General features: G+C 45.9%; 1 protein-coding gene across 14 annotated transcripts in view; it reads right to left on the reverse strand.

Moving 5' to 3' along the window:
- LOC138473332 (deleted in malignant brain tumors 1 protein-like) overlaps positions 1-25,830 on the reverse strand; it is a 678,824-nt gene that overhangs the window by 430,185 nt on the left and 222,809 nt on the right. For 12 of the 14 annotated variants that reach the window (XM_069612011.1, XM_069612008.1, XM_069612009.1 and 9 more), the window contains one exon: positions 20,584-20,610. The exons of the other annotated variants lie outside the window; for them this stretch is intronic. In XM_069612011.1, coding sequence (XP_069468112.1) covers positions 20,584-20,610 — 27 coding nt within the window. The remainder of the gene's footprint in view (positions 1-20,583; positions 20,611-25,830) is intronic. 14 annotated transcript variants of the gene reach the window in all.

A 25,830-nucleotide genomic window follows, 5' to 3' on the forward strand; every position in this document is an offset into this window, starting at 1 on the left:
TACTTCATAACACAACAGGAGTGCAGCAGAGGAGTGGGTAGAATACTGCATTCAACCATCAGTAATAGAGCAGCAGAGGAGTGGGTAGAATACTAAATGACACCTTCAGGAAGAGCAAAGCAAAGAAGTGGGTGGACTACTGCAAGACACCATTAGGAAGACTTCAGCAGAGGAGTGTGTAGAATACTGCATGGCACCATTAGGAAGAGTGCAACAGAGCAGTGGGTGGAATGCTGCATGGTACCTTGAGGAAAAGAGCAATGGAGGAGTGGGTAGATTTCTGCATCACACCTTGAGGAAGAGAGAACCAGTGGAGTGGGTAGAATACTGCATGCCACATTGAGGAAGAGAGTAGCAGAGGAGTGGGTGGGATAATGCCTGACACCATTAGCAAGAGTGCAGCAGATGAGTTGGTAGAATTCTGCATGACACCTTGAGGAAGAGAGCAGCAGAAGAGTGGGTAGAATTATGCATAGCACCAGAAGGAAGAGAACAGCAGAAGAGTGGGTAGAATTATGCATAGCACCACAAGGAAGAGGGCAGCAGAGGAGTGGGTAGAATACTGCATGACACATTGAGGAAGAGAGCAGCATCTCAGTAGGTAGAATACTGCATGACACCATTAGGAGGAGTGTAGCAGAGGAGTGGGTAAAATACCGCATGTCACCTCCTGGAAGAGAACAGTAGAGGAGTGAGTAGAATACTCCATGAAACCGTCAGGAAGAGGGAAGCAGAGGAATGGGTAGAATTGTGCATAGCAACTTGCAGAAGAGAGCAGCAGAGGAGTGAGTAGAATACTACATGACACCTTCAGGAAGGGAGAGACAGGGGAGTGGGTAGTCTACTGCATGACACCATTAGCAAGAGTGCAGCAGATGAGTTGGTAGAATTCTGCATGACACCTTGAGGAAGAGAGCAGCAGAAGAGTGGGTAGAATTATGCATAGCACCAGAAGGAAGAGAGCAGCAGAGGAGTGGGTAGAATACTGCATGACACATTGAGGAAGAGAGCAGCAAGAAGAGTGGGTAGAATTATGCATAGCACCACAAGGAAGATAGCAGCAGAGGATTGGGTAGAATACTGCATGACACATTGAGGAAGAGATTAGCAGCTCAGTGGGTAGAATACTGCATGACACCATTAGGAAGATTGTAGCAGAGGAGTGGGTAAAATACTGCATGACACCATTAGGAAAAGTGCAGCAAAGCAGTGGGTAGAATGCTGCATGACACCTTGAGGAAAAGGACAACCGAGGAGTGGGTAGAATGCTGCATGACACCTTGAGGAAGAGGGAAGCAGACCAGTGGGTAGAATCATGCAGATCAACTAACAGAAGAGAAACACAGAGGAGTGGTTAGAATGATGCATGCCACCTTCGGGAAGAGAGCAGCAGAGGAGTGAGTGAAATGCTGCTTGCCACCATTAGGAAGAGTGCAGCAGAGGAGTGGATGTAATGTTGTATACCACCTTGAGGAAGAGAGCAGCAGGGGAGTGGGCAGATTTATGCATAGCACCTCGAGGAATAGAGCAGCAGAGGAGTGGGAGAAATACTCCATAACACCATTAGGAAGAGAGCAACAGATGAGTGCCTAGGATGCCGAATGACACCTTAAGGGGAAAAACAAGAATGGGTAAAAAAAACTGCATAAACTTTCAGGAAGAGAGTAGCAGAGAAGTGGGTAGAATTTTGCATGATACCTTGAGGAAGAAAGCAGCAGAGGAGTGGGTAGAATACTGCATGACACCTTCAGGAAGAGAGCAGCAGAAGAGTGGGTAGAATACTGCATGACAACTTTAGGAAGAGAGCAGCAGAGGAGTCGGTAGAATACTGTTTGCTACCTTGAGGTGGAGAGCAACAGAGGAGTGGGTAGAATACTGCATGACACCTTCATGAAGAAAGCAGCAGAGGAGTGTGTAGAGTACAGCATGCCACCGTTAAGAAGAGAGCAACAGAGGAGTGAGTAGAATAGTGAATGACATCTTAGGGAAGAGAGCTGAGGCGGAGTGGTTTGATTACTTCATTAGTTGAGTACAGTAAAGGTGAAATTGTATTATTGCATGATACCTTGAGCGACTACAATCTAGGAGAATCTACAATAGTACACGAGACCCTGAGGTGAGCACAGTGAAGAGAGGCTGTAACAGTGCTTAACACCTTGAGGTGAGTACAGTGAAGAGAGGCTGCAACCGTGCATAACACCTTGAGGTGAGTACAGTGAAGAGAGGGTGCAACAGTGCATGATACCTGGGGTGAGTACAGTGAAGAGAGGGTGCAACAGTGCATGACACCTTGAGGTGAGTACAGTGAAGTGAGGCTGCAACAGTGCATAACACCTTGAGGTAAGTACAGTGAAGAGAGGGTGCAACAGTGCATGACACCTGAGGTGAGTACAGTGGAGAGAGTGTGCAACAGTGCATAACACCTTGAGGTAAGTACAGTGAAGAGAGGGTGCAACAGTGCATGACACCTGAGGTGAGTACAGTGAGGAGAGAGTGCAACAGTGCATAACACCTTGAGGTACGTACAGTGGAGAGAGGGTGCAACAGTGCATGACACCTGAGGTGAGTACAATGAAGAGAGTCTGCAACAGTGCATAACACTTTGAGGTAAGTACAGTGAAGAGAGGGTGCAACAGTGCATAACACCTGAGGTGCGTACAGTGAAGAGAGGGTGCAACAGTGCATGACATCTGAGTTGAGTACAGTGAAGAGAGGGTGCAACAGTGCATGACACCTGAGGTGAGTACAGTGGAGAGAGGGTGCAACAGTGCATGACACCTAAGGTGAGTACAGTGGAGAGAGGGTGAAACAGTGCATGGCACCTGAGGTGAGTACAGTGAAGAGAGGGTGCAGCAGCGCATGACACCTGAGGTGAGTACAGCGAAGAGAGGGTGCAACAGTGCATGACACCTGAAGTGAGAACAGTGAAGAGAGGGTGCAACAGTGCATGACACTTGAGGTGAGTACAGTGAAGAGAGGGTGCAACAGTGCATGACACCTGAGGTGAGTACAGTGACAAAGTACAAAGTTGATAAGAACAAGCGGACAAATGTGAGTTGCAGTAAATTGACCCTGAACCGGATCAGTAATCCCTGCTCTGTAAATATTTACAGAAGGTACATAATAGATTGTATATTATGTAAAGTTGAGAAAATGATAGAAGCCTATCACAGCTGATGATGTCCCCTAGATATTTGATTCTGTCTTTCAAACCAATTGGACATGTTGTATCTTGACAAATCCCAGGTTTAAGGATGCAGAAGTAAGGCTCGGACACAATGGTGGCATATATTTGGACAGAAATATTTATTGTTCAATAAAAGTTTGGGAAAGTGCCTCTCTATCTATAAAACTAAGATGGGGTTCCCTGCCTCAAAGAAAACGAACTAAATTGGAAGAATGTCCAAAACTATAACGTCTGTCACTGTTGTGTCTGAAAAAGCATGCTTCTGTCCATAACACTAATAACTTTAATGAACTGTGCTAGGATTATTACTTCCCAAAGAAAAGCTTTGATTGTAGTTCCAACCAACAGAAAAGTTCCCAGTCTCTCATGTAATCCAAAACTGATGAAATAAACAAAATGTTCAGAAATATAGGGCTCCAAGGCTAGGGTTGTGATCCTTTCCCCTAGAGTCTTTCTTATTCTACTTTCTTTCCTTTTTTGGGGTCTTCAGCCTGTATTATCTTAGGCAAACATCACTGGGTAATTCACAATAATATGCTTCTTAAATTCACAGCGTTTTATCCCACCAACTTGGCACACTCCCCAACCAGGCGTAGGATACCTTGTACAGCCAATTATTCTTCATCAGACTCCCATTTTGGGTGCAGGTCCCAAACTCACAATATTCTGAGTGACACTGTTTATTCTCCTGCCAAGCGATTGCCCTCTCATGTACTCTCTCTCTTTGGGTGCAAATTCCAGACTCACACTATTCTGAGTGACTTGGTTTACTCTCCTGCCAAGCAATTGTCCTCTCGTGGACTTTTCATTTGGGTAGGGGTCCTAAACTCACAATATTCTGAGTGACTTGGATTACTCTCCTGAAGCAATTGTCCTCTCATGGACTTCTCATTTGGGTGGGTGTCCCAAACTTGCAATATGCTGAACAGCTTGGTTTGTTCTCCTGCCAATCAATTGTCCTCTCATGGACTGTCCCTCTTTGGGTGCGGATCCCAGACTCGTAATGCTCTGAATGGCTTGGTTCTGGTGCAGGTCTCACTCAAACTCACAATGTAGCACTGTCTCCGCTTGGTCTGCTCCTCTGCCAAGCATACATCTCTGTCTTGTTTGTTCCTTTCACAGTCAGGGTCCCAGACTCTCTTATTCTTGGTTTCTCATAAGGGTGCAGGCCCCAGACTTGCACTTCATTATCAGGGTCCCAGACTCTCTTATTCCAGCTTCTGCTTCTAACCCCTTGCTTCTACTGACCTCTAGCACCTCTCGGGTAACCCACGTACCTGTTTGTGTCTTCTGTGCAGGTACCAGTGTTTCCCGAGCAGCTGCTTTGTTTCCTGAGGTTCTGGTAGTGTTTGGTGAACCGGTGAACTCTGCAGCAGCTCTGTGGACGCCAGGTTGTTCCCGGCTGCGCGTCTTCACTCTCAGGCACTTTGCCAGGGCCTAGGATGCCCAGCGGTTTGACTTGGCAGCAGTCAGACTGTTCCTTTCATCCAAGACAATGTTCGGATTCTCCTTCTACTCTGCTCACGGCTTTCGTTCTAGCTTTCGGCTAGTCACCTGGTGCACGGCTTGCCATATTCCTTCTCAGAGGACAGCTCTCTCTCTGCTTTCCAGCAGAGCTACCTTTTAATTCCCATGCTGGATTGGTGAATTGCTCTGGGCCAATCACATATCGGGAGAGGCTAGACCTTCTCTAGAGTGATCATTGGACTCCCGGTCCTCTTCTTCTTCATAATACTGTAAATAGAGTCATATGTAGCATACTTTGTATTCTCTGGGGTTTTAGTCCTATCAAGTGTATTAGGTTGATTAACTTGACAATAGAATACCTAAAGAGGGGGAAGGGGGATTTGGCATTAGAGAAGGATTTGGGTGTACTGACGCAGTGTTATACAGCATTCTCTGAGAATGGCCGTCCCCAATCCGATAAGAGGCTTCCTCCTCCATGTGATCCTCCCCCCGTGCACTACCCCCAGGGAGACTATTGTACTGTGGATGCACCACCCTGGCCCTATGGGAGAGGTTGCCCGTAGGGGCGAAGGAACAAAATACTCAGATTCGTCACGCAGGTCAATCTGCATTTTACCATAGTCGGGTGAATTGAGGAAAAGCAGGGATTGTTGGGAGATTGAATATTTATGACCAACCTTTAAAGGGCAGTTGATTGTTCGGCACTTTTTTAAAAATAAAATGTGATTTCCATTGCCATAAATGATGTGCCCCTTCTCATGAGCATTACTCATAAATGGAAGCACTGACCCACGCAGACAGGTGGAAAGTTATTCCTTCTGGAGATTCTTATTGTCCCTCTCAGGCGTTTTGGGACACATATCGGGGAAGATCTGAACAGGCATGAGTATCAATGTAGCATTGTCATTGTAGAGTCTGCCATTTTTCCAATAGTTTGATTGTTTTTGGTAATAACATTTATAGATTGTGGCCTTAATGTAAGTAATCCTTTTTCACCAGTGACTTCCAGATATCTAGCGCATCTGTGGGATAATGAGGAGTGGTGGAAGACTAATAGATTACTGAAGATTGAGCTGGTAACCGTATATTGCGCCATGTATTGCCGTTCATCTTCCTATTCCTGCATTTGCTAATCCTGGATTGTGCGCACAGATGGCAATACCCTTGGCATACACATGGTAATACCCTTTGCACACATTAGTGGTTTTAGGTAGCATCCGCTTCTAGTAACTAGTGGAGTGCCAATCAGATGAGCGATCTGGTAAAATAGGGCTCCATTTGTAGAGCAATAATCGGTGGTGAGACAGGGGATCCTCGTATAATCCCCCTTTTTATGGGTGCAGGTCCCAGACTTGCACTTCTGACTTTAGTTTCCCAATTTGTAGGCTCGGTTCACTCTCCGGCCAAGCCTTAGTATAAACCCATGTCAAATCAACCATTTCTTCCACAGTTCCAGGGTACCAAGCTCTATTCTTCCAGCCTCTCAGCTCATGCCACCATCTACTTATGCCTCTAGTTCCTCTCTGATCACCTGATTACCTTACTGTGCGGTCTGCGTGGGTGTCAGCTCCTCTGGGGCAGCTGGGCTCGGTCGTGGGTCTTCAGTGGCATTCTGGGCCCCCTCGCTCTGTGCCAACTCCACAGACTTCCTCTTCTGGGCAACATGTTTCCTTTACTGTGCTCTCCCCGGTTCACGGCTCTTTCTCTGCGGAGGCTCCGCAGTCTGTTTGGCATTCCTGGCAGTGCGGTTCCTTCTCTGTGCACGCCCCAGGTCTAAGGGAAGCCCGGAGTTTCAGCCCCCCGTGGTCCTCACATGTCTTGAACCAGTCTCAAACTCTCTCTCTCTCTGTTCTCGGCGTCCTGGTCAGCTTCCACCATCACCCCTGGTCCGTGCTTGCTCTTTTGGTTTCCCCAGGAGGGGCTTGACCCTTCTTCAAGTCCTTCTTTACTTTTAACGCGGGCAATCGGTTGTTGAGAAGCACTAGAATGCTCAATTGGTTCTGGTAAGTATTCTGTACTGCTCCGCGCCTTCTCCTCATCCCAGTATTGCATTGAGTTATGATTTTGTAACTCGCTGCAATACTGGGATGAGGAGTCTGAGTAATTTCTACTTTTGCTGGGCTGCAGAAGTACATGGTATATGATGGTGGGGTGGAGAGGGAGGAGGTGAAAGAGAGATGGTTTTCTGGGTGGGAGGGGGCCTAGAGTCAGGTGATTGGCAGGGATACGTTTACCCAATATGGTTGTCACTGGTCCCAAAGGGGGTTTCCCCTACCATGAGATCCACCTGCTGAGTATCAACTCCAGGGGGACTATCGGGTAGCAGCCTCACCCCGTGGCCTCTTGGCAAGGGGCTCCCCCTTCGGAAGCAGAGACGACATCCTGGGATTCGTCACACCACATTGATTATTTATCTTTTATAGAGTTTCCTATTGTGATCATTGAAAACCTACAGTTTGTCAACTTGCTTGTAATTTATCTTTCTTTGACTATTTTTGATGGCATTGACCCTTCACTTTGCTTTCTGTCATGGCCAAGCCATCAAAAGACTGTGGTTTACAACGATTTGACAACACTGATTATTTATCCAGCATAGAGAGTCTTATTTTATATTAAGTTGGTTAATATTGCACATCATTGTCATTCTCATGGTCTCCAGGCGCTTACGTGGCTCTGTAAGGTAAAGTGGGTTGGGTTGGTTAGTGGGAAAAGAGGGATAGGATAGATGCTTTGCCCATCTGGTGATGCGTGCAGAATGAGAAGGAACTGACGTCTGTGCATGTGAGCTCTCTGGGTGTTCTTTGTCTTGTGCACTGGGGCCTGTGTCCCAAAGTGCGGCGTTCAGTGTTTGAATTGTTTGGTGTCAGAGGTTATTGTTTTGTATTTTAGCTGGAAAGTGAAGTGCAGTTTGAGTCTTTTAATAGGTTGTTTTTTTTTTATTTATTTTAGTTTGGTTGTGTTTGGCTGAAGAAACCTTTACAAAAAAACACACAATAGAAATCGATATAACACAATCAATACACTTCATAAAATAGTAGTTAGAAATATTTCTAAAACATAAATTCAGCATCACAAAAATAATTTCAAATAAAATAATATTCTTCCCCATCGATTATCTCTAAAACAGGATTACATTTCAAGATATTTCTTTCATTCTATACACAGATTCAAACTTCTTAAAAAACCTGTCATTGAAATACATAGTGAGATAGAGGCCCCTCCTAAACAATATTTCCAGAATGAATCACCATCCATAAAAAACACTTCCTTCACAATTTTGTTAAAAGATAGAGTGTGATGTTCAGTCACAGCTTCACTGAAGACCGGTAAATGTTTCAATGATTCCGTCTTTGCTGGATCCTTACAGCTTCATCTAATCTCTGTAATCTGATTTCCCCCGTATAGAACAAATTCCATCTGAACTGACAAAAGTCCTCTCTATAATATTGATTCAGGAATGTTTTAATGTACGGTGCAAGTACCCCCAATTTCTCATGTGTCCAGTTCAAATGTTGCAATGATGGATACTCATGAGGTTTACTAGTAGTGTTGCCCCAATTCCAAGTACAGAGATCGCTTTACCTGCTCAAGGAATATTTCTAGGTCTGTCCCAGATCTTCCCATTCCAGCCAGGATAGCTACACTCATACTTTCCAATATTTCTAGCATGTCATTGCCCAGCTGAACCCTTCATACAGCTTGTTACTTATGGGATTTTACAGACCCCTATACAATGTTAGGAGCCTCCATTTCAGTCTGGCCTGAATTGATTTGAGTCCCAGTTGCAACCGACTAGCACAATTGGTACAGCGTTGGGGAACCTTAACACCCAGCACCAGATTATACCTTCCAGTTTATGACATATATTCAGGGCAGCCGAACAAAGGAGCTCAGCCCTATACAATAGCTTTGGTACAACTTTACCCAACTTTGCCCAAACAGAAATTCACACAAGGCTTGATTGAAAACCTACCATACCTTTGGTTAATCCTAATCATTTTATTAGATAGGGCAGTAGCTCTTTGCTTCAGGTTGTGTTCCATGAACAGTTTACGTGGTTTACTACGCACCACAGCTAAAGCCAGTTACCCAGGATTATCACCAGACTTCAGACTCTCCTTTTCCAGCCTCCATGTATAGCTTATTATGTTCCTTTTCTTAGTGAAATGATTCACTTTAGTCTTTTTAACATTTATTATTAGAGAATTAGCTTTGGGAAAGTCTCCGAAAGGCACTCAATAACCTCTATAGGTTGGTGGCTGTACGGTCAAATAAAAAGAAATCATCGGCATAATCCATCCAGGTTATGCCAAATTGGCCGATCGTAGGAGTTGCAAATGATTTAGAGTCTAAGTATTCAGTCACGTCTGACACATATAAATCAAAAAGACAGGGGGACAAAATGCACCCCTACCTAAGACCAGAACGAGTGTCAATTTTACTTGAGAGACCGCCTCTTTGATCGAATTTAACCTGGATAGAGCTATTTTCATGAAAATGAATAATCAGTTTTAACAGCTCGTCTGGGATATTCCACTTTACCAGCTTCGATCATAAGAGATGTCGATCAACCCCGTCAAATGCGGCAGACAGATCTATTGATGCTGTGAAAACCGAGCTGTACTTCCAGTCCAAGCAAGTTCCTGGAACCAGCGAGGTAGAATTCCATTGAGGTTAGTGGTGTGTGCCTTTCTAAACCCGATTTGGCACTTATTCAACCGGCCAACCTCCTTTGCCAATGTTTCCAGATGTATTAACAAGAGGGATGTAAAGACCTTTCCATCCGCCTCCAGGATGGTAATTGGGTGGTAATTCCTAGGGTCAGTCTTTACAAACCTCTTAAATACTGATATAACATAAGTGGTAATCCACGACTATGGGTATCTGTTGTCATGCACAATTTCCCTAAATAGAATTGTTAAGATTGAGGACCAGAGTGCTGGGTCGTTCTTAAATAATTTGTTAGAAAGATGGTTAGGGCCGGGAGCCCGGGAGTCACTAGCTTTACGCATAACTTTCAGCACCACCTCCTGGTCAATCACAAGTTGCCATTTTTTAGTACCAGAACCAGCGAACACTGGAGGTGACCCAGGAGAGGGACCCCCCTTGCACTAGTAGAGAGCAGAACAATTAGCCACCCAAACCTCCTCTGATAAGGGATTAACCTGACATATGGTTAGTCCATAGTCGAGTCTATTAACCTGTTCCCAGATGTCTCCCTAAGGATTGCCACAGTATATTCCACATCTCTCTGTAGAGTTTCTGCACTGTGACTTTTCAAATCACTTGTGTATCTGTTCTTAACCTTTCCCTTGTTTTAGCCGCCATATCTAAGACGCAATGGTCAATCCATTTTAGCTCTGATCTCATATATGTCTTGGCTGTAGCAATCTCCACGTTAAATATGCGTGAGCTGGAACAGACTTATTTGGTGGCCCACTGACTTTCCTGGAAAAACAGAGGACACAATGTCAGCTACCGATTGATCAAAGTTAACCAAATTAAAAGTGGCGAGTTTCCATTTGTATGTCGTTCCGGCCATCAAGCCGGCAAGCTCGTGATTCATTCTAGCAATAGCCATCATTCCATTTAACCCTGGTTTTACCATTATTGCACTTTAAACCGACAATGCTCCCCATCCCCACATCAATACCCAACTATAAACCAAAATTCTAAACGCAGCGTATGATGATCACGCAAAGCATCAGATGGAACATTCATTTTTTTGCAATGGTCAAACAGAAATCGGTCAATTAAGAAATAATCCAAAACAGATTCATGCTCTTCCCTATGCCATGTTGCTTTTCCCGCTATGTCCCCTGGAATAGCCCCATTAGTCATTTGCAGACCCAGAGTCGACATCACAAATGACCACATTGCACCACGCTGCTGTTTTCCCTTTTTCCCAGGGTTTGGAAGAGTTATTTGAAGGAGGTCTTGGGAAGGGGGAAGTCCCCCCATAGCTGCTTCAAAGTAAAGGGAGATGCATTTGAGGCACTCTGATGAGCCAGGGGGGAGAGGAGACAGTGAGAGGGACGCCTTCCCATTCAGCAGGACCTCATGTTAATATAGCCAATTGCTCAATATAATCAATTACAGTTTAACTACATGGTGTGGCCCAAGGTGCAGGCGGCATTGCTCTTTTTGCGTAGGTACTAATAATCCTAGTAAGAAGAGAAAGCTTGCATGGCAAATGCAGCATTGCATGCACCAGGCCCAGATCCACAAGGTCACATAAATCTCCAGTGTTAAGGATTTCAATCAAGCGACACACACCTTGGTCTCAGCCTAGTATGTCGCGCACAATTGAGATGCTTTTCTCCTTATTTCATACAGATTCAATTTTTAGATGGTACATCACATATATCACACCCCTTTTCAAATACCCCGGGTCACCATGGACCATGAACCAGGCTGGTTGGTAACATGCAATATTTATTTATTTATTTTAAAATTCAAAAGAAATCATTTTTATATGAGGCAGCAATCACCAATGGGGTGATAATTACAACGTGAGCAATGCACTGGGTTTAACCTTCTAGTGGAACAGATACACAGCACAGCAGAATAGGAGCACTTTTTGGTTTAGGAAAGATAGCACCCAAGTTAGGATTTACCCCTGCAATGTTCCCTCAACCCACAAATAATCAATTCTGAGTGGATAAACAGAAGCAGCAGGTAATCAGGAATAAGAAACAGGAACCCTGTGCAATGTTATGAAATGATACTCGGAAATGGACAAATAAATAATGAATGTGTGTTAAAAACCTTGAAGCAAATATAATTCCTCACTAAAACAACAATGCAAAGACACTAACAATCACACAGAATGGATTATCAAAAGCATACAGTTCGAAAAATAGATGGAAAGTTTAAAACAGATTGCAGCAAAATGACACATGTAAAAGTAGCTTTTTCCAATTCCCGCCTTAATTTACCCAAACAGTTTTTACTAACAATGGGTGAAATACACTAATTTGGGCTGCGGGATAGAGGTATATCACAGAGATAATATGGAAGTGAAAGTAAGTATCTAGCTGGTAAATTGGATGAGTTATGCGAGATATAAAAAGGTGTGCTTTGAGCAAAATGAAGCCATGAAATAGAAAAGGAAATCAGTTTTGACAAGAACAGTTTTACTTTAAACTAGAGTATTCAGGCTAGACCACAAAAGATGGACACAGTAAGATACAAGGTTGATTCGCAAGTTCAACCCTCTCACCCCAGCGCCCAACCTTGGCGGAAACCAGTCCGATCACTCGAAATATGACTAATAGCATAGGATTATACAAGACAAAATTGAAAAGAGAGATGGCACTGGCACTAGAAATCAAGGGCAGGGTTGCACAGATAATTCTGACAGTTTTACAGGTTATCAGGATAAGGATAGGATGGATTAGAGAGTGGGATAAGGACAAAGGCAAGAAAAGGTATACTATGGATTTCTATGGGGTAGTGATTTATACTTACAGTCCACTTTTAGTTTGGGATTTTTGAACCGTCAACGGTTCTGGTCACTACGCAGCAGCGCACCTGGCAAACAGCTGGGCAGTTCTGGTCACCGGATGGCAAGGACTGGAATGGCAATTCTGGTCACTGGATACTAAAGGTCAGCTGGATGGCAGGATTGCAGGATAGAAGGATGGCAGTGGGCATGCAGTTAGTGGGGGGCAAGCCAGGCTGGTTCAGGATGCAAAAGGTACCACAGCTTTTGTCTGTTTAATGGAAGATTAGTGGGTTTTTAGATTTGAGGCCTTGCTGGGAATAGGATCAGCACTGCTTGGGTTTTGCAGTAGGCCCTGGAGTAGGGTCAGCAATGCTTTGGCCTTGTAGTTGGGGTCTGGAATCTGGATGATGAATGGAACAGGAACGCAGCGCAGGAACTTCAGGAAGAGTGTGTGTCTGGAGTCTTGTCAGGGACTCTTATTTATAATGCATAGTGACATCATCAAAGTATATGGCTGGGCACATTAAGCTAAGCACGACTCTAAACTACTGGATTCGTCAGGGGTTCTAGTCCCCGTCTCGCTCTAAGCTGGTTGGATTTCAAGGGAATGATGTCAGATTTATGATGTGAGTTTTACAATGTCCAAAACCTCCGACAATTACTTTAACTAAAATCCAGTTTTGCCCTACATGGCACCTTTATACAGTGGAAACATCTAAACAAATTACATAAACAGGTTACATATTTTATGCAGCACATGGCAGTCCATTCCTCCAGTTTGTGAGACATTGTTTCGCCTTTCTACCAGTTTTTCGCGCTTTTCAGTGTGAAATGTTTGGCCTAACATTCCATAACTTTATACATATGTGTGGATCATCATAAGGGATGGAAGTATAAAAATGTGCATTGGCATCAAGGATACTTTCCTTGTAATCCCTGACTCTTTGTCATTTCTATTCCCAAAGGGTCAGTGAATTCTACCATATCTTAAATGAAAGGCCATAAAATCACATTTAAACAGTGACATTTTCACATTTTTGCAAAGTCCTGCTGCAGAGATAAAAGTATTTAACATTTGTATTCATAAATAGTCTTTGGAAACAAATGTCAGTATTGTTCTCCATGTATGGGCATGCCTTTCCAAGGCTACACCCTCACCCCAGGTTGTCACAGAGATTTCCTTTGAAGCTTCTAGTGGAAATCACAAGGAGGTGTGAATTTTCACTTTGCACTTTAGTGTCCTAGAATTCTATTGTACGAGGCTGGAGCACAGACAACAGTCTGTCCAACCTAGCAATTATCACTTGTGTATTCAAGGAGTTTACTGTGGGGGTCCTTATGTTGCTAGCATCCTCCCAGCAGACCTGTTTGGCTAGTTCTCCCCCCATGTAGCCATTGTAGAAACCTATTGTATTTATTTTTTTCTCTGAATTGGAAGAAAACCTGCTGAATATAACCATTTCCTTCATTGTATTTTCACATCACAATCCCCTTCACATTGCTAGATAAGGGCAGGGTTTCATTCACCAGTTGTCCTTTTTAAAACGGGCATTTTTCATCTCTGTCTACAAAGCCCATTTTTACATGTGTGGTGAAAAGCTGGCATTTTTTTTTAATATTTGATTTTTCATCTCCATCAGATTCCCACACTGTTCTGCGGCCACAGCTATTTTCTCTTGTAGGCAGCAGTTTGTTTGAAGCACAGAAGCATTGAAATTGACATAACCCAGATAGCTGGAGTTCCGTTGAAATACTGATCTTTGATACTTTGTGACACAAAAATAAAAAACCGTTTCCCATGCATGGCAGAAAGTGAATTTTCTTGGGCACTTTTTTTCAGATTTGGCTTAACAGGGCCTGTCATTCAGAAGTTATGCCTGGTTTTGCTGAAGCACAATGGGGATATAAATGTGCATGGCAGAGCCTTACTAATCACGGTGGTTTAAGAAAGAACAGATGGAATTAGCGTCAAAGCAGCATTTTTCAAAGGTGAAAAAGTTTCCTTTTCAATAGGGATTTTGGGGTTTCAGCAAAGCAATGCTGCCTTTTCACTTTATTCCATTTGTATATGTCAGAACACACTGGCACGCTCCTTCAGTGTGTCCCCTGGTTCCATTCTGCCTGATGTGTGCTTGGCAGGACGGTGCAGCCATATTTTTGTTGCTGCAAAACGCAGTTTTGAGGCCATAGCGCTCACAAGAGCCAGCACAGCCATTTTGCTGTATCTGCACAAATGCAGCTTGGCGATGTGGAGAAATACTGTTGTGTGGGTCAATATATCCCACACGAGTCATGCCCAAGCTTCCATGAGGACAGTTCGCACCCCCACCTGCCACACTGTTTATTCATTGTTCTTGAAAGTGTTGCAAAGATGTGTCTTTCACCCAAGAGGAATGTGCCCTACAAGGCCGCGATCGGAGCCCGCTGCCTGGTGTGCATGTTATCTCACATTGGCCAAAGCATGACCCGGCCCATTCCCGAGTGAGCACGAGCTACAGCCTATATAACTGATTAAACCCTAAGATCCGCGAATTCCATGGCACCAGGTGCCCTTTGACTATCAACCCCAAAGTAACAAGTCCTAAAATGTTCAAAGAGGATGGACAGGGAACATTGTTGAGCGACAATCATGTGATTTGTATTGGGAGGTGCTGGGAGGGATACATTATAGTTCCAAATGAAGGTGGAGACCTTGGAGCCGGATGGCACGGAGGGAGTGAGTGAAAAACACGTGTTTCAAGTGATTTAGCAAGAGCCATTTTAAGAAAATTCCTCTCTGCTTTTTGAAGTGGGCACGGCTCAGAGGAGAGTGCAGGCCAGTGTTGGAACCCCGGGACAAAGGAGCTCTGGTGAACACGCACATGTGAGTAGACTCTTGTAAGCAATAACAAGTGGGGGACAGAGGAATGGGTAAGTGTGAAAGGTGTGAGTACGTGGGGAGCCAGATCATCGACGTGACATGAATCAGGTCAGGGTTATTTCTTGTCGAGATTCATATTATGAATGGAGTGTTTTGGTAAAGTATTATAGGGTAAGGCATTATAAGGTAATGCAAAGGTAAGGCAGGGAGCCCCTCCTTGGAAGGTGGAGGGAAGGTGGTACCACAGCATATTATATTATTTAAAGGAGGAATGTAAAAATAAGAGTAGTGGTTTTGTATAATGAGTAGACTTGGAACAAGTAGTGGTTGTTAGTTTAGCATGTTGGTTTAATTTATGGTGGTTGTGTTTTCTGGGTGAAAAACAGGCCCTAGAAGGGGCGGTAATTGTGTGCGTCGCGGTGTGGTGTTAGACGGGTTTTTGGAGCAGTATGTGTGCGTATGGAAGTGTGATGGAGGAGGGTGGGGGTTGATTTCCTTGTTTTGGTTGTCACCAGCAAGCTGCAGCATGCGCGGCGCGTTAGAGGGGCCTTGCGGGGTCAGTAGGAGATAGATGTGACTAGCATGGGGGGAGGAATTCCAATAGAGCACATGTACAAGGCTCTGCCACTGTATCGTGACAGGGTGAGAGAAATATCATAAGCAGTGGGGCGCATAGAAAAGAGGAGCGGGGGTGCCCTGCCCATGGCCAGGGCAGGGTTCATACTATAAGAGCATTTTTTAACACGTTTCCACATTTCTAGTAGCAAACTATAAGGGAAGCAGCTACTGAAGAGAAAAGAGAGGTTCAGAAGGCCAGTTTAGTTTCTTGGAACAGGGTAACCTCTGGACAAGCTAGACCAATCAGGGTCGCTCTGGCAGGCGGTCAAGACAAAGTCTCAGGAGCGGTGAGGGTGACTGAAAGACCTCAATGAGCACACAAAGCAAGGACACTTACAAATTACTCCCAGACAGGTGTTATATCAAAAATATAGACACATTTATTACAAGGCCTTTGTAGTTCAGACCATAGCAAAAGAATCACAGCAATGCTAAGTAAATCAACACAACGCTTTCATTACAATGTATATACAAGACCATTGGGGTCTAAAGGGTTAAATGCACGAAATATGTTGACAAACTAGATAGGAAGTAAACAGGCAGTGCAGGTAGTCTTTAGGCCCCTTCAACATCAGCAACACACCTAAGAGGCAGTCCAAGCCCTAAGAAGAGAGGAGCCTTGTGCTCAATAGTACATGCAATGCAAGCGCACACGGTTGTTCCAAAGGGAAAAACGGGGTCTATTCAGGGATCTCTAGCAGCTCAGGAAGGTGGATGAGGCGATGAAGAATAAGTTCCCACTATTCAGGTAGGACCTCCACTTGAAGACAGACGCAGTTCCAGAGTGCGGGATGGAGTCGCTAGTGTGGAAAGGAGAGGGACCCTCAGGGGCCACTTGTGCGTAAAAAGGGGCCCTGGTGCTAGGGGTCACTGGTTAGTGTTGGAAGTACTCACCAGTCCCAGGCGCTCTCGGACCCAAACTTTGCCAGTTCAGTCCACTTAGCTTGCAGGTTCGAACGCGACAAAAAGGACGTCTCTGCGGCTTTCAGTTCCTGAGATACAGTGCGGATTCCCAAACAGGACTGTGGCGATTTCTCCACTCCGGATGGATGGATCAACAAGGTTTCACTACAGCAGGCTTCAGGGGCAAGAGGGTCACAAATGCAGCGCACTTGCAAAGGGTGTTGCCGCGGCAGGGCAACTCGGTAATCACGTATGCTCCGGTCCTGGCGCACTCGTCTCACTTCAGACCTGGGAACGCCAAGTGTACGAAATTTGGTGTGAGGGTGGACACAGAGCAAGCAGTATAGCAAGTTCCGAGGGCCTCCTCGAAACGGCGGCAGTGACAGAGCAAAGCAACTGGGTAAGCTGGTCAGTCCACTGGTTGGCCCAGGGACACTTCTGAGAAAGCTTACTTGCAGGTTTTGATGAAGGTGCCGAGAATAGTTGGTCCCACTATTGCAATGGGTCAAAGCGTCTTCGCAGACCTTCTAGGACGACCAGATGTAGAGGGGTCCCACGGGACGACAGCGGGCTCCGGGTGCCAAACCTTCCAGCGGGTCACCAGCGGTTCCTCGACTCAGCTTTGTAGTTTCAGGATACTTGGATCCTATCCTTCATTCAGTGAGAACTCCAGAGATCGACATTGTATGGGTGTTTTCAGCCTCCACTTATCCAAAGATCCCTTTGGGCCAAAATGGAGAGGACCAAATGGGAGATCTGCTCACAAACACACACTCCATACCTGGACCAATCATGGACCACGGTGGTCCCAGTCATTCACAGCACTCCAGACTCTCTGGCACCCAGTATGTGTATTGGGGACTGACAGCCCAACCCACATCCTGGAGGCACACAGACAAGGCATGCAGGAGCCTGCAAAAGCTTGCCGTTTCACAGGAAACTGCATGTCCAAATAAGGACTGCCCCAGGTCGACTCGACCTGGGGAAGGTGAAGGGGCAAGATGGCCAAAAGACAGTACAAAGAACCTCGTGGCATGGCCATTTTGGAGCCAGGCCACCTATTCGTGTCAAACATGGTTAACGCGGTTAACATGGCAGAAAAGGGTTACAAATAATGTGAAAAGATAGCTGCCACCAGCCCTGTCCATGACACATTTGCACATCTTATAAAAAGTCCATCAGGAGTATCTAGGGCCTTTAGGAAATGACTACAGATCCAAGTACATTGTATACTTGTTACATGTTGCAGAAAAGTTGCAACACAGGAAAAGGACTAAGGGAAACAAAGTCTCCAAGTACTGATTGTCTTAAGGGCATGTCAGTTTCCGATATAAAGTGAGCAAAAGCGCATCGGAGTGCAGCTGAAGGCTGTGCTTCTCTGGCAAAGTCAGTCTGTGGTGTCTAAACAGCAGCAAAAAGTTTGAGGGTGTACACATGGAGGTAAAATTACATAAAATATGAAATCTTTCCTAACAATGGCAAACTTTAGGGACAAAAGCTATTTTTTTTATAAAGTTGTCGTTATTACAGTTACATGTGTCTAGGGGTCTGACTAACTGGTAACAGCTGGGCCTCCCCAGCAGGCTTTGCTATCAATGTTAACATTGGAGGATCAAGCCCGACACTAATGTTGGAAATGAACTTGTTTCAAGTCTGAGGGCGAAAGAGAATTACAGTTTATGAAGACCACACAATTTCCTAGAAAAATTGCTCTAAGAAAACTAGTTGGATCCAATGTTTGTAATTACAACTGTGTAAATGCTTCACAAAAGTACAACACTGTGTCGAAATTTGTCTTTAATAAGTACACATGTTGCAGTACACTAAATTCAGTAGTGTGCAAAAACTAGTTCCTTTATAGACATTCTTGTGCAATAAGTGAAGTAAAAACACAATTTCCAGCTAAGCTTCATACAATAATGCAATGAGAAAACTTCAATAATAAAGTGCCCATTCATGTATTGCACACCACAAAATTCCCTTGGTTTACACAGGGGAAAACCTACCATCCAGGATGGGGAAAACAAATGTAGAATCATATTTTGTTGCTTGACCTGCTTCTATAATGTATATATATTGGCAGGTGAATATAATATGTGATTTGTGCACTTTTCAAGGCATCGGTACACAATAATTTACTCTTTTGATTACCAAGCCTTAAAATTACTGATATGAAGTATACCTGGGAAAATATGTGGTCAACTTCTTACATCTCCACCTGGGACATAATCCTGGTTTCTCTACTTAAACAAAGTGTTTAGTCCTGAGAAAATCATGCATCGTGCCTGATCTACCAACATTGGGAGCCCATAAAAGCAATTCAGTTTTCAACTTTTGTTAGGCACTCTCAAGTGTCACTAAACTCGAGTTAATGATAATTATTGGTTATGTAAATAGCGCATCGCCAAACCACTATACATAGAACATATTCACATACAATAATCACCCAACTAAAGTTGGCACTGATTTATTGACCTTAGAAGGATGAAAGGCCGAGATGGCCTTGCCAGTATTAGAATCTTCGACCTGCAGATATCGCACACTAACACACACACACACAGAAACAACTGCATAACCCACTGAGCTACCGCGTTACATAATAATATACTGTCCATTCGTATAGCACGCAACATAAACTTTGCTTGGCGTATACCTGAAAACCTTGAGTCAGGATGAGCAAAATAAACATCTCACATTCTTTTTGCTTGACCAATTTCCATAATGTATATACCTTGGGAGCCCAAAAAAGCAATTCAGTTTGCAACTTTTCTAATTGGCCACCCCATTATCTTAAACTATGATCATTATGTGTGTGCGCTCGTACTTCATGCCTCCCCTGCATAAGTCAGTGCCCCACTTTGGGACGCCCCAGGCAAAAGCGCCTAGACAGCCACTGCAAAGCACACTTTAAGTATTTGTGGGTCGCATTTGTTTTTTGGGGGACCACACTGGGAGGAAAGTCAGCTGTCAAGAGTGCCAGAAAGTGGTCTGTGGACCAAAGTGAAGCGACACTTCTGTTTTTGCCCCTTGAGGTGCCTCAATGATCCTACTGGCCCCCACTCTTGTACCATTCTATCACCGCCTGTGGCCTGATAGCCATTGCTGTGGGTTTTAAGTAAATGAAGTAGCGCCATGCAGCGCCAACTTGTTACTATTCTCCCCCAATCAAGCTGTTTTGTTAACGGATTGCCTGTGGAAATTCTGAAGAACAGTTTCAATACAGCTAGAATGTGTCCCAACGCAAAATCAAGAGTTCCGCTGTAAACTGTGTTAAGATGACCTCAAACGAAACAGTTAGAAGCTGTTCTGTGCTATTTAAATACCAAAGGGGGGAGTAGGGGGCGGATTTCCTTACCATCCCTTTACAGGTATATGTCGCAGGCTGGATCTGAACACAGCCCACAGGCCTCCCATGACCTAATGAATGGACTTAACCACTGCACCAATGCAGTTCTTTTAACACGCGAATGCTGTGGCAGAATGTGTCCTTTGTGTTCCTTCCTCACTGACATTTTATGGGAATGGATGCCACTGGCTTGAGTCGCAGCAGAAAGGGCCTTGTGGCCTGTGTCTCAGAGAGAGACGGAGAGGGAAAGGGGCGGGGCAGGGCACAGGGGCCCGCTCGCCGTTTGTCCGCCTGGCAACCGTTAAATCCACCTCTGCTTCCAAGCCAAGCACGTTGCCGCCGAGCTATCCTCACAAGACTTGCCTTAGGTGATACTAGGATACTCAGGGAGATCAACAATGCATAGCTTAGTGATGGACCTGGCCAGAGAGATCTAAGGAGAGATTCCATGCAATAGTCCCATTTCTTCAAAATGCACTTGAATTGGCAGTGTCCTGGCTGTGGAGCACTTGCAGGTTATTTTAGCATCCACAAGCAACTCACTCCAACTTTAGAAGTGCTGCTGCAAATCTGTGAATGGGCAAGGATAAGCAGGTGCAGGTTTACAAAGGCCCCCACTATCTATCCCTTGCGGTGAAACATGGCAGCCAATGCTGGCCCTCTCAGGCAAGCTGTCTCCTCAAGAGAAATAAAACATTTGATTCCAATCCAACCTTAGGATAGACCAAACTGGACAATGAGAAATGGTGCTTTACCTGGAGACGGTGTCGTTGTTCTATTAGCTGTTAAGGAAAAGAAAAACAGATGGTTATAATCTTCAGTTGCAGAAAATCAAGAATACTTTGAAATTCTCTAATCAGAGCCGCTTTACAGAAACCCAGATGAAAGTGTGCCTGTTGGGTCTGCCGGAAGTCAGCCATGTTGAGACCTGGATCGGTCTTGTGGCACGGGCACTTCAGGCTGCTTCTTTAATACAGAAATGACAGACACTATGCCTGGACTGGCCTATTGCCTGAGGGGCGGATGGGCTCCCCTTCCCGTGCCCCTGAGCTCATCACAGAAGCAGCACTCACTCCATCAAGGATGGGCAGTGGAAAGGGGGTAGGAGAGCCACAAAGCGTGCCCATCCTGGGGCGCAGAGGAGAGTCAGGCCCCTTCTGAACCTAGTCCAGAGTCAGACAGAGCACATGAGCTGCTGGGCTTTGCACCGGCAGACCCCTGCACCCGATCCTTACCCTCAAAGGACACATGAGAGAAAAGCGGCAGAATCAGCAGAGGCAATACCGCCAAAAGGAATGACCATTACCTCCTGAGGTAAGCATACAATTAATTACATGACAAGGGTCCACATGACTCACAGCCAGCCGGACGTCCAGTTGTCCCCCATTATGGTGTCCCACAGGACGTCACTGGGGACTGCGCGCAGCAATTGCTTTTGTGTGGCGGAAATCTTCTCCACACAAAACCAAGCACATTATACTCAGTTCAAATACAGTACACACTCTTAATTTGGGGGTGCAGTACAAGTGGTGTTAATCCCGTTACGGACATTTTTTCACCGCACCTCCAAATTCTCTTAATAAGGCCAGAAACCAAATGTCTCCTGCGGTGTACCTTAAACGAATGCAAACCCCAAAGGAGTGGGTGTGTACTGCCCACACTGGCGCAAAGCGCCTGAATGTTCCCCTTGGGCTGTCGTGGGCCAAGCTCCCACGCATTTCCACGAGCCGGGCACTTCCTGTCCTTTGGGGACAGTAGGCAACGCAGCGCCAGGTCCCAGCGAGGACAAACGCTCAGCCGGCCTCTTCCGGGGAGTAGGTGACTGAAAGGGGAAGGCAAACCTGTGATAGTACACAGCTGATCCTGGACATATAATACTTGAAAATTAGCTGAGAAGTGTGTAAGTCCATGTACACGTGTGAGTCTGGGTCATAGGGTTTGAGAATCGGTAGACATGCGCAGAAAGGTTCAAATGTCTCTGATAATGCAATATGTTTATGAGCGGGTATGGCAGTGCAACAGAGACAAGAGGATATACCCGTGTGCCCAACTGTGCATGAGTGTGTGCGGAGGCGCAGGACAACTGTGTAGGGTGTGGAGTGCATGTCTATGAGTGCATGATTAGGCAAGAGAGTGTGATGCTTGCTTTAAGCAACAGCTTCTTAGAGGGTCTTAGAATTTGCCTCTGCAAAGGGAAGACCATGTGTGAGAGAATATATTAAGGTGCATGAGAGGGGGGTGGGTACAAGAGGGATTGTAAAACTGTGAATGTGGTGTTAAGATCACAAAGTGGTTCATGTAGGCCTAAGGAGTGGTCAGAGAAGGTTTGGGGATCTCAGAGTGTCCAAGAAGAAGTGAGAGTGTTTTAGAGGGTATAACATGGTTTACAATGTTGTACCAGAGATAAGAGGATGTAAGCGCCTGTGTGAGGGGGCAACGTATGCATGCCTCTACATGAGGCTGTAAGAGGGAGGAAGAGTGCGTGCGAGTTGGAGTATGAGTGTAAGAGCGAGTGTATGATGGTGAATGGTGGCATGCCAAAGCGCACACCTCAAAGCCAGCAAGGATCAGTGGTTGCTGATGCCAAGGATCAGTGGCTAGTGACACCAAAGATTAGTGGCTGCTGACGCCAAGGATCAGTGGCTGCTGACGCCAAGGATCAGTGGCTGCTGACACCAAGGATCAGTGGCGCCAAGGATCAGTGGCTGGTGACGCCAAGGATCAGTAGCTGATGACGCCAAGGGTCAGTGGCTGCTGAGGCCAAGGATCAGTGGCTGGTGACGCCAAGGATCAGTGGCTGGTGACGCCAAGAATCAGTGGCTGCTGATGCCAAGGATCAGTGGTTGCTGATGGCAAGGATCAGTGGCTAGTGACGACAAGGATCAGTGGCGGCTGATGCCAAGGATCAGTGGCTAGTGACGACAAGGATCAGTGGCTGCTGATGCCAAGGATCAGTGGTTGCTGACGGCAAGGATCAGTGGCTAGTGACGACAAGGATCAGTGGCTGGTGACACCAAGAATCAGTGGCTCCTGATGACAAGGATCAGTGGTTGCTGATGCCAAGGATCAGTGGCTGCTGATGCCAAGGATCAGTGGTTGCTGATGGCAAGGATCAGTGGCTAGTGTCGACAAGGATCAGTGGCTGGTGACACCAAGAATCAGTGGCTGCTGATGCCAAGGATCAGTGGTTGCTAACAGCAAGGATCAGTGGCTAATGACAACAAGGATCAGTGGCTGCTGACACCAAGGATCAGTGGTTGCTGATGCCAAGGATCAGTGGCTGCTGACGCCAAGGATCAGTGACTGCTGACGCCAAGGATCAGTGGTTGCTGATGCCAAGAACCCTCTTGTCAACTCCACTTTGCCTCATTCCCTGGGAGTGCAGAATCTGCCATTGGCTTTAGAAGGCAAACACAGGGAAACCTTGCTCCCTAAATTATCCTTCAGCGCAGGTTCCAAAATGATTACAGCATAAAAGAGCTATGTTGGACGTGTTACATTCTGATAGATCCAATACATGCTTTGGACTATGCACGTCCGCTCAATTTTGTTTCTTATTGACTAGTATTGACTTGCCTCTGGGATTACCCGGAAGGAATAAAGAACTCACATATAAAGAAGGTTAAATTATCATACCAAGAATGGACCAAAGTGGATACGCTCAGTAAAGGTTGTGTTCATTTTCTGTTTCAAAGGCATATTTTGAACAACCAGGTCTTTTTGTTTGTTATTTATCTCTGCGATTCTCTCTCTCTCTTCTTCCCTGTGGCCCCAATAATTCTGCAGGGCACACCCTGGATGTTCTGATCTCCTCAGACCTCCCCTTCTCTAACCCTCTCACCACTCCTCTCACTTGGAGTGACCACTTTCTCCTTTATTCCCACCTCTCTCTCTCTTGCCTGCAGGTCAAGCCGACTCCAGCACTGCCACCTACCTTCTCGGTCATCCGACCTATGAAGCGTGTGTCAGTTAAGGCTTTTGCCGCTACTTTCTCTCCTCCTCCTGTACATTTGGCTAACTCACACCTGACACAGCCCTCTCTAACCTTCATCTCTCTCTCTCTAACTCTGGATGTCCTTGCCCCTGTCATGAGGATCCGCTTGTAGCCCAAATCAAGTACAACTCTTGGTATGATTCTGACCTCGTCACCCTTAAACGCAAGTGCAGGGCAGCGGAGAGGAAGTGGAGGGCATCGGGCGCACACCCTGACAAACCGACCTGCCTCCGACTCCAAAGGCTGTACAGACTCTCTTTTCTCTCTAAGAATAGAGCCTACATCCAAGCCTGCATCTCTGCGGCATCTAACAACTCTGCCGAACCTTTCCAAATCTGCAAGGAGCTGGCCAATCCTGCTGCAGTCTTTACCTCTCGTGTTCCCTCCCAAACCCTCTGCGCGGCCTTGGCCTCTCATTTCACTACTAAAACTCAGGAGATCCTGTCCACACTCTCTTCCTCTACCCCCTCTTCATCCTCTACCACTCCTGGTCCTTCTGAGGCTGTCACTCCTCCTCCTTTGTCCTACTTTGCCCTGGTCACCCCTGATGATGTTTCTAGACAAGTCCGATGAATGAAAGTGTCATCAAAGCAGGTTCTCTAGCATTGGATCTTTGTCTTTGTCTTGAGACAGCATGATGTACGGGCATGGCAGCTTCCTCGCAGGGGAGACTGACATTGCCATCAGATGAGAGAACCAGGGTTGGTGGGCCCACATCAGGGCCATCAGGATCATCGTGGCTGGTTCCTGGTGCATCTTCTGCACTATCTTGTTCAATAGAGGAGTCAGGGGAAAAGCGTAGACACATTTCCCTGCCCATGTTATCCATTGTCCATTCCCCTGGGAGCGGTCCTGCGGGTACCTGGAGGTGAAATCTGGGCATTGAGCGTTTTCCAGAGTTGCAAACAAGTCGATCTCTGGGAAGCCCCAGTCTGCCAAGACGTTGAGAACAATGTCTTTGTGCAATTGCCACTCGTACTCTACGGGTAGTGGGAAGTCTGCTGAGCACGTCCGCCAGCAGATTGAGTTCCCCTGGAACGTATTGTGACAGCAGGAACATCTTCTGTTTGAGAGCCCATTGCCATATGTTCTGTGACAGTTTGTATAGCCCTGGAGAGTGTGTGCCCCCTTGCTTGTTCAGGCAATACATGGCCGTGGTGCTGTCCGTGAGGACTAGAACTGTCGTTCCCTGTAGGTGTGCTTGAAAAGCCTTCAGGGCCTTGAACACTTCTAGCAATTCCAACAGGTTTATGTGGTTGGATGCTACCGCTAGGGACCAAACGTTGTGCTCCGTCTGATAAAGGAGGTGAGCCCCCACCCCGTCAGGGATGCGTCCACGGTGAGAGTGGCTTCTAGGGCAGGGTTGGTGAAGGTCTTCCTCTGCAAGAGGTTTTTCCTTGATCACCACTGCAGAGAGAGAGAACAAGGGCTGCCGAGACAACCACTAGATCGTTCCATTGTCTGCTGGCCTGACACCATTGGCTCGGGAGACACTCTTGCATGGGGCGCATGAGCAAATGTGCGTGTGCGAATAGATAAATGCAGGAGGCCATCATCCCTAGCAGTCGCATGGCTTTGCGTACGGTCATCTCGCAATTGGCTACATAGTGAGGGATCTGGAACAACAGCATGTTTTGTACTCTGTCGTTGGAGGGGAAGATGAGCCCGTCTTCGGTCCGAATTAGAGCCCCCAGAAACTGCTTGACTTGGCTCGGGTCTAGGCTGGACTTTTACTTGTTGATCGAGAATCCCAGACTGAAGAGGACCTCTACCGTCTTTTGGGTATTTGATAGGCATGTTCCATACGAATTCCCTGTTATTAGCAAGTCGTCGAGGTAAGGATAGACTGAAATGGACTGCCTGCGCAGGTGATCCGCTACTACCGCCAGTACCTTCGTAAACACCCTTGGGGCTGAGGCAATGGCGAAGGGGAGGACTTTGAATTGATAGTGCTTGTCCTCTATCATGAACCTTAGGTACTTTCTGTGTGCTGACAACATTGAATTGT

The sequence above is a fragment of the Ambystoma mexicanum genome, chromosome 8, assembly GCF_040938575.1.
Source record: "Ambystoma mexicanum isolate Mex_15411 chromosome 8, UKY_AmexF1_1, whole genome shotgun sequence".
Lineage (NCBI taxonomy): Eukaryota > Metazoa > Chordata > Amphibia > Caudata > Ambystomatidae > Ambystoma > Ambystoma mexicanum.